The 9,586-nt window shown below is 34.3% G+C and overlaps 1 protein-coding gene across 1 annotated transcript; it reads right to left on the bottom strand.

Annotated features, from left to right (window-relative positions):
- Positions 1-4,241: 4,241 nt before the first annotated feature.
- LOC149166800 (S-adenosylmethionine decarboxylase proenzyme-like) lies at positions 4,242-6,000 on the bottom strand. The gene is made up of 2 exons (XM_089430265.1): positions 5,862-6,000; positions 4,242-5,332 (listed from the first exon to the last, which is right to left on the bottom strand). The coding sequence occupies exons 1-2, from the start codon at positions 5,995-5,997 to the stop codon at positions 4,242-4,244; spliced, it is 1,227 nt and encodes a 408-aa protein (XP_089286391.1). The 5' UTR covers positions 5,998-6,000.
- Between the last annotated feature and the right edge of the window lie 3,586 nt (positions 6,001-9,586).

Here is a 9,586-nt window from a genome sequence, read left to right as displayed (position 1 = left end):
AATTGATCAGGAAAATCATTTATACAAGGGAGAGGATATCAATTGTTCACTATGATCTTGTTGAGATCCTGATAATCCACACACATTATCCATACATGCCATCTCCCTTCGACACCAACACAACTGGTGAATTGCATGGGAATGAGATAGGTCTTATAACTCCTTTTTCCAACAAGTCTTGCACCTAATTCTTGATTTCATCATTTTCCACAGTTGCAATCTTGTAGATGCCCATATTTTGAAGAAGGGCATCTTGCTGAAGCTAGATCTCATGCTGAATTTTTCTCTTAGGAAGAAGTCCACTTGGTTCCTGAAAAATCTCATCATAGTTAGAGACAATATCAAACATTTCTTTCTTATGAGAATAATTACAATATTTGAAAGCATCAAATGCCTCAACATATTTTTCCCTCACAATGATGAGCATACACTTCTTTCTCTTCATATATCCTGCACTACCATGGGTTTAATTGAATTTCATGCAATGAGCTCTGATAATATATTCCATTCCATCTTTGGTAAGATGGTAATTGTTCTCATGCCTGAAAAATACTGCTTTCATGTCATACAAGTACGAGCTTCCCAAGACTATGCCACAAATGTCAAGTGGGACAACATCTAAATTAGCCTCAAATATCCACTGTGAAGGAATGGAAAACCTAACCCTACATTGTTTATTGACATTGAGTTTTTCATTGTTGCCCGCCCAACTAAGAGGATAGGAATATGAAACCCTTAGAACCAAAAGATAGAACCAACAACTGATTTGGGCATATTTTTGGGGTACACTGATACACCTGACAATTATCAATGTGTACCTTCCATCTCACAAGATGACAGTAGTTTGTAGAGATGTGAAGTTCGATGAAGAGAAGGCCATGAGAGTTTCCCTCAAGAGGGAGCTTCAGTTGCATGCAAATAAGGATATTTTAGCTCCAAAGGAAGAACCCAACGATGATGTGGAGAAACCACATGCAGAGGAGCAGAGAATTGAAGCACCCACTCGTGCAAATACTTCTACAGATGGAAGGAAGTGCACCAAAGAGACTTACAGATTGGGTTGTGATGCTAGAGAGAATGTGGGAGCACCCACATCATAGTGCAGGAAGAGGAGGTCACTAGATTGGAACACTGGCTACATGGCTTCGATGAGCGAGAGTGTAGAGATTGAGCCATCCTCATTTGAGGAAGCACTGCAAAAACTAGTATGGGTTGATGCCATGATAGAGGAGTATACCTCCATTATCAAAAACAATGTTTGGGAAGTGGTCCCACTACCAGTAGACAAGTCAGCGGTGAGTTCTAGATGGCTTTACAAGGTAAGGCTAGATGGTTCTCTCAATTTTAGAGAATTGATTACAATGAAACTCTCTAATAGCAAGGTACTCTTCAATCAGATTTATTCTAGCACTTTCAACGTGGATGGGATGGAATATACATCAGATGCATGTGAAGACAACATTCCTCAATGAAGTGATTGAGGAAGAGGTGTAAATTGAGCAGACTCAAGTGAGCATTGTATGGATTGAAACAAGTACCTGTGCTTGGTACACCAAGATTGACAGATATTTCACCAGGTTGGGCTTCACCATATTATAGTTGAAGGGAAATTTTTAATTATAGTATTATATGTCGATGATTTAATTCTAACAGGTGATGGGAAACCGATAAATCTTGCAAAGAGGATCTTGCAAGAGAATTCGAGATGAAGGACCTAGGGCCCATCCATTATTTCCTTGGCATGAAAGTATGGCAAGGAGATGAGAAACTATTTGTCTCTCATGGCAAGTATGCCAACAAGATACTTAAGAAGTTCCACATGGAGAGAAACAAACCCATGAAGAGTCCTCTAGCAGGAAATTGGATGAAGGAAGATGATACTTCAAGTGAAGTAGTGGAGGCTACTATTTACAGGAAACTTGTCGGTTCATTAATATATTTGGTGAATACACGACCAAACATTTGTTTTGGAATTAACCATCTTAGTCAAGCAATGGTTAAGCCAACTAACATTTATTGGAAGGCAACTAAACATGTGTTGAGATACCTCAAAGGAACACTTAGTTTGGTCTTTGGTACAAAAGGACAGAGGGAGTGAAGCTTTAAGGCTTCACAGATGCAGATTATGAAGGGAATCCATCTGACAAGAAGAGAACATTAGGGGAAATCTTCAATATTGGGTTAGCAACAATTTCTTGGTACAATAGGAAATAGAGATGAGTTTCACTCAGTTCAACACAAGCAGAGTACATGGCTTCTAGTTAGCATCTTGCGAGGCTACTCGACGAGGAAGATCCTTGTTGGGTTATTTGGTGAGCAGATGGATCCTACAATGATTTACTGTGACAATCATTTTTGTATCAAACTCTTTGAGAAGCCAGTTTTTCATGATCGGTCCAAGCATATTGACATTCAGTATCACCATCTATGAGATTGTGAAGAGGAGAATCATGTTGTTGGAGTACATTCCTACAGAGGAACACGAAGCAGATATTTTGACAAAGGCATTATCAAGATGAAAGTTCGAGTTTCACAGAGGGAAAGATCAAGGTAGTAGATAATCCATTTCTTGTTGAGAGGTAGTTTGAATCTACAAGGAATTTGTACAATATGATGGTCCAAAACTACCAATAAATGCATGTCTAAATGTGATATCCATGTTTCCATCGGGAACATGATAAAGATATGTATTACACCATTAATATCACAAGTCTTTTATTGTTATTTATCATATTAGCTTAATTGAAAAAGATTCTTCATCACCAGTGACATTTGAGACTTTTTTTGGCATGGAATTGTCAACAATATTGAAGAGATGAAGTTTTGTCAAATTTTAACCCCAAATTCCATTCCTTGTTGATGGGGACCTTTCTAATGGCTTGAAACAAAGGATTTTTTTGTGTACAACATTTTAGCTAAATAGTGATGGCACTTAGGGATATCTCTTTGTACTTTGGCTTCATATGCAAGTAATAGCATATTAACACATCTTTGTCCAACTAAGGACATAATTCATCTAAAAAATGAAACCCTATAGATATCGTACTTCCAACAATGTATTTCCACATGACCATAGTAGAAGACTTAGATATACGCCTAGCCATCACATTGCTCTAGCTCTCCGAGCAACAAGTCACCCCAAAGTTGTAGTTGTGACTCCAGTTTAGAAATGTATTCTTAAGCTAGAAACATATCAAATACCAGATACCATAGGGCCATGTTATCAAACCCCAATAGTCTTCGACCAATAGGCTCACATCCTTCATGAGCTCCAATGAGCATTATCTAGAGCATTTTCGCTCCAAAAGTTCTTGTTTCTTTGATTTATATTAGGAGCATTGGATTACCATAAGACATTTTTGTGCGTCCTTCTTAATCAGTTAGTAGAGAGAATATTTGAAAACCAAATGCTGTTTATCCCGGGTGATGGGGATTCCATTATATCTTTATTGCTTCCAACTACAGCTAAGGAAACCCTTTCCGTCCATTTTAATTTTAAAGGATTTCTAACAATTTAAGATTATTTCTTATTTCTTGATTCCTTTCTTCAGTCTGCGTATTTTAATCCACGATTAATCTGAGGTATATTTGGTTTCCTTTTATCGCAGGGTCCTCTAATTATGTTATGTTAAATAGTTTTAAATAGCTTTTAAATTCATAGCCAATGAAATACCTCATTAATAACTTGTAATAACTTCCATTATTTTTATGTTAATGAGTTTCAGAGATACACATAAATATGTATGAATATTAGTTGAACTTAGTATATTAATTGAACTCATAATTGCTCATAAATTCTATGTTATTTTGATACTTAGTGAAAAGACCTTTATTTCACATTAAATGAAACTATAATATAATGATGCTAGGCCAATCTATCAGGTCCATACATGAAAATATATTACTGGATCCAGCATCATTCGCTCATAAATCACAGATTTCCCTACTCTAAAAATATTAAATATTTTTATTAGCACGTTCTAAATACAGTAAACTTAATTATCTACTCAACCCTACTAATAGTTTTTCCGGAAATTTACTCATACATACTGATTGTTTGTCTTTTGCAAATGAAAATATCCTACGCTACAACCCCCCCACAATGCAAAAAAAGTGATAAATTACACAAACAGAGTATTGCCTGAGAACACAGTGGATCCCATCGTGAAGAGTCCAGAAAGAAAGAAGCTGGATGTGCACATCAAACCTTCATCGTTGCACTCAATATATTTTTTTCCGTTCTAATTCACTTGCAAATAATCAGTTTCTTCACGTTCCTCTTCCCAAGCAAACGAAGGCAGGGTAGATTCAGCATTGCCAATTTTGTAAGTGTAATATATGACACTGCAGTTCCCTGTAAGCTCCTGTTGACTTATCATTTCACAAGTATAAGCCTGTGGGCAAACTGGATTGGTCCATGAGGATTGACACGCGCCACCCTTGACATGAACTGCAATAGAGAATATCAGAGGCCTGAAACAACTTAATACCCTCTCCACTAATGCTTCAAGATCACAATCCTTGGGATCATAACCCATGGCTTCAAAGCTTGCATAGCTGAAACCATCCTCAGGAGTTACATGAATTGTCGATAGAGCCGGTCCTTCAATTGAATTCATGGAGTAACCACAAGGATCAAATTCAAAATCACAGATTTTAGCTTGAGGAAGAATTTTTGATATACCAGAGTTAAGTGTCATTTCTGCTGCGGAATTACACTGATCTTTGTAAAACAGAGAAGCCCTCTTGCGGTCAAGCTGGGTCATGCACATCTCTAGTGTAAAAATTGGGGAAGACGCAGCCTCCAATGCGAAACCATCAGCAGAAGCCGAGTAGATATGCCAGTTGTAAGCCGTTCCAGAATTTCCCATAACAAAAGCCATCCCACCGGCTCCTAGAGCTCCAAAGTACTTATCCAGATATGACACTTCTTCAGAAAACCTGCGATGAGGAAATGACTGGGCTCCAGGAAAGATAAAATTTCCACGAGTGTATTTAACATTTTTAACAGAGAGAGACAGGCTGCTTGCATTGCTTAATATCAGAGGAACGGAAAGCAGCAGCTTGGTTGTCCCGCAGGTCTTGAGAATAATCTTGAATGGGTAAACAAAGAGACTCGACTCTGACAGCACATATGAATCCAAATGTTCATTAGAGAGCTCAGAAACAATGGTGCATTCAGCAGCTTTGAGCACTTCATCCAATTGGGCTCGAGTGAGTGCCCTTAGGCCCCTGCCCCCTGATTCAGTAAAAAATGAAGATGCAAAGAACTCAATCTCTAGCCGTTTTTCAAATCCTTCAAACCCGATTCCAGTCATCGGGGTAACTGTTTCTTCACAAGCCATATCCACTTTGAATGGCAGAAAAAGTGGGACTTTGTTTTATTGATTGAGAAAGTAGCAGCAGAAAATCACGTTAAAACAATGCAGTTTTTCACATCTTTGAGGGAGAAAGCCGACAACCGTGCAGTGGAGATGCATACCAGCTCCTAGAGATCTAGTTCTAATTCCTAATCCTAGAGTTCCTACTCTAAGAATACGAAATGAAAATATCAGGATGGCTCGAAAATATTAGGATGGCTTTCGGACGCACTGCACAGAAATGTAAACAAAAACCACATTTTAGATTCTGTACAACAAAATATTCGACATCAAATTAAATCAACAAAACGTTAATCGAATATCATACATGCTTCTAGCACCTAGTATTGAATATTATTCAATCTTCCTCCTAAAATCCATGATTCAGTAACAGCATTTGATATTAAAATTATATACAGTCTATAATTGCAGCTAAATGGACTCGTGTCGAACTACAACAAAAACTTCCGTCGACATGAATTCACAGAATAGAAAGAAAACCTACGTCGGAGTATGCAGCACAGCAGAACTTCTGGATACCACCGTGGGGTCGAACGTCTTCAATCTTGTAGCCCAAAGGAGTTTCGTATTGAGGATAATTACAATTAGATTTCTTCGTACCACCTTCCGCATCCATCACAACATTCGCCCTTTCTGTAACACAAAACAAGCAAGATCAAGAACAACCCAAATTGATAGAAAGTATGGCATCTAAACTGCAAAGAGAATCTGACAGAATACACATGGCGTGGAAATTGAAAGTGAAACCTCACAGCAAATTATAGTTAAGATGACCATCAGAATCCCAGTCGCTCAGTCCCCGGGAGGCCAGAAAAACAATGAAGCCCAATAGACGCCCACCAGAAAACCTTGCTAACGAAGAAACTGTTGTCCAATTGAAATTATAGAGCCAATTGAATACTCCACGGAGATATGGAACGCAGACACCGAAGGGTCGCTATATATGGAGGCGGGGAACGTCTGGGCCGACGCGCGAATCTAAACTGAGCTAGTCGGGCTGCTATTGTAGACACATGGCACCTTAAACTTCACAGTTTTTCACAATTTTAATCTTAGAACTTTGGGCAGTTGGCAGTGAGGGATTTGTTAGAGGACTATAAACTCTTGTCTTCGACAAATCAATATATTTACTTCAAAACTGGACTAAATTAAGAAAACTCAGTATAAACTGTAGTGGTTTACTTTGAAAATTCGGCTTGTATGTGGGTCGGTTCCATATTCATAATTTTAATTCATTTATTTTGAAAATAATGGTTTCATTGTATTATTTTTGGAGATAGTAATATGTTAAATTTTTTATATATAATTGTATTATTTAGTAAAGGATAAAACATTTTAATTTATAATTTATAATTTATTGTGTTACATATAACTTTAATTAAAATATTTTTAAATCTTAAATTAATAATATATTTCATTATTAAAAAAATCAAATAACCTTATTTATTATTTTTAAAATTAATAAAAAAAAATCATATAATTTTCTTAAACTTCTTTGATATTAATCCCATATATGAGACCTACATATGGAAAGTCCATTATAATTTAACCTATCTAAGAAAACTATCTCTTTATTATTGTGATATTCATTCTCCTAAGTAATATTTCATGCGTTAGATTCTATTCGGAGTTTTTTAAATTTAAAATTATTTCCATAATTAAATATTGAAATGTGAGCATATGATGGTGTTATGGTTTACTAATATAATTTGAAAAAACCAATCATTTAATAAATACTTCATTTTCTTTTAAATATAAGAATATAAATTAAAATTTGTAATTTAAAAATATTTAACATATATTTTTTAAATAATAATGATAATAAATATAAGAGTAAAAAATAAAATTTATAATTCAAAAATATTTAGTATACATTTTTTAAATAATAATCTTATTTTTTAAAATAAAAAATAATATTAATATATATATATATATATATATATATATTATTTATATATATTTATATTTATATATATGAAAATGTATAATTATGTGTTTACTGAGTGTAAAATATAAATAGCGATGGGTGTATTACGTATTGTAACCCCTCAATCATGCACTTATCATTGAGACTTCCTTATTTTTGCAATTTCCCTCCTCCCCCTCAATCATGAACCTATCACACTTTAATTATGCCATTGTTTGTTTTTTCCTTTGTTTTTAGGGGTGCATTATTTGGATGAATTTGTCACTCATTATAATTTTTTTATTTTGCTGATTTTCTAGGGGTACATTATTTACGTTTGAGCTATGGTTTTATAAGGATCCTTGAGTTATACAAGATTATTCTTGTGTATTTCTGTGTCTTTGAATTAGGGAAATATGAGAGGGACCTTGACGCATGGGAGATGGTTTTTCTACAATGTTATTTGAGATTACCGGATGATGCATTTGAGATTACCGGGTGGTGCAGTAGACTGTCATTTAACTCTTCCCCTGCTCATGCATACATAAGGCAGTTTGCGTGAACGATGTTACAAAGCCGCCTTCATAATAACATCATTGTCCTTCCCATTGAGAAAAAATAAAAATAAAATAACAGGCACCCTCCAATAATTCCAACGCACAGCTTTGTAGTGATTTCACATGCACTTTTTACTGATTTATAATAACATCATCGTCCAGTTAAATTCACGAGTCTAAATATTAATTATACAGTTTAATAGGATGTATAAAGATGTTAATTTGTCCAATTTGAAAAAAAATATTAAATAATTACATAAAATATTTAAATAATATTTATTTATAAAAAAAAATACACTTGAAAAAATTAGATTTAAAATAAATCTATATTAATATAATTATAATATCACATATTCACGGGATATTAAAATCCCATCTATATTATATTTACGCGATATTCAAATATCATACACAATATGATTTATAAAGTCAATTGATGTCATCAAAGGAATTTATATGATTGATATTAAATGCTTTGATTTAAAAAAATAGATTATGAGTTGTCTTTAGTGTGATTTTTAGAAGTTTTTCTGGTCTAATTTTTTTAAAATTTGTTAGGTATTTATTGAAATCACAAAGTTGATGAGTAACTCTTGCACAATCCAAATGCTCTAGAATTTTTCACTGTACTAAATCTATATAAAGTCAAAGCACTAGTTTAAATAATACAAATTGAAATTTCATATCAAAATTTTCTGCAAAATTCAACACCAAAAAAATCCAAAAAATCACACAAAAAAAACTCCAAATAAATTTGTTTATCAAATATACCAATGAAAATTCATGTGATATTCAAATGTCATACAAAATATTAGTAATAAAGTCAACCGAGGTCATGAAAGGATTTTGGATTTTGTTTTATGCATGGTAATATTTCTCATAAAAAATATAAGTTTGTTTACTATTTATACAAAACGCTTATTATTAAAAGAAAGAGAAAAATAATGATCATGAGCAAGACAAGTGAATAGACAAGCTGCCATTGTATTGGGATGATAAAAGTTTAGTAGCTTGTTTTATGTTTTTATATATATATTTGGTTTTTCTAGTGTTTCACAATTCATTTTAAAATTAAAATAAAAGTAATTTTGTGAGTAGTCATTATGTTGGTGAGTGCTCTGACAATGATATTGTTATGTTAGCATTTCGGTTAATGCTGTGAGAATTGATGCGGTTGCAGGACACTATTATGTTAGTGCTATGTTCACTATTATGTTAGTTCTATGCTCAATGATGTGACAACTGATTTGGTTTCAAGTTGTTTGCATAGGATTGAGGGGGGCTAAACAAATGTCTAATTAATATTATTATGTTTCCTTATGTGGAGGATATAGTATGTGCGAGAAAACTCGGGCCCTTTGCATAGTGAGTGTTGTAACATTGATCAATGATGTGGTAATTGATATGGTTTCATTGTATGAAACTTTCACTGTGCGGAGGAGTATGTGTTGAGAAGTGGGGTCCTTTACATAGACGAGGGTGCTTTGACACTCACAGGGTGCAGAGGGAGCTAATATCATTTTTGTAACAATTATCGTAATCATTAGATTATAAAAACTACTTTGATTATGTAATATTAAATAAATGTGTTTTCAATCCGTGTGACATGCAATTGCAGGACACTGTGATGTTAGTGCTCTAGTCAATGATGCGAAAATTGATACGGTTGTAGGTTTTTTTCATAGGCCTAGGAGGGGTGAACAAATCTTCAATTAATATTATTATGTTTCCTTGTGCGAAGG

This window comes from Pinus tabuliformis, chromosome 5_1 (genome assembly GCF_031772625.1).
Source record: "Pinus tabuliformis cultivar Carrire ecotype Pingquan chromosome 5_1, CPIR1, whole genome shotgun sequence".
Taxonomy (NCBI): Eukaryota; Viridiplantae; Streptophyta; class Pinopsida; order Pinales; family Pinaceae; genus Pinus; species Pinus tabuliformis.
The sequence above is the reverse complement of the archived record's forward strand: the minus strand, read 5'-3'. Positions and strand labels throughout refer to the sequence as shown.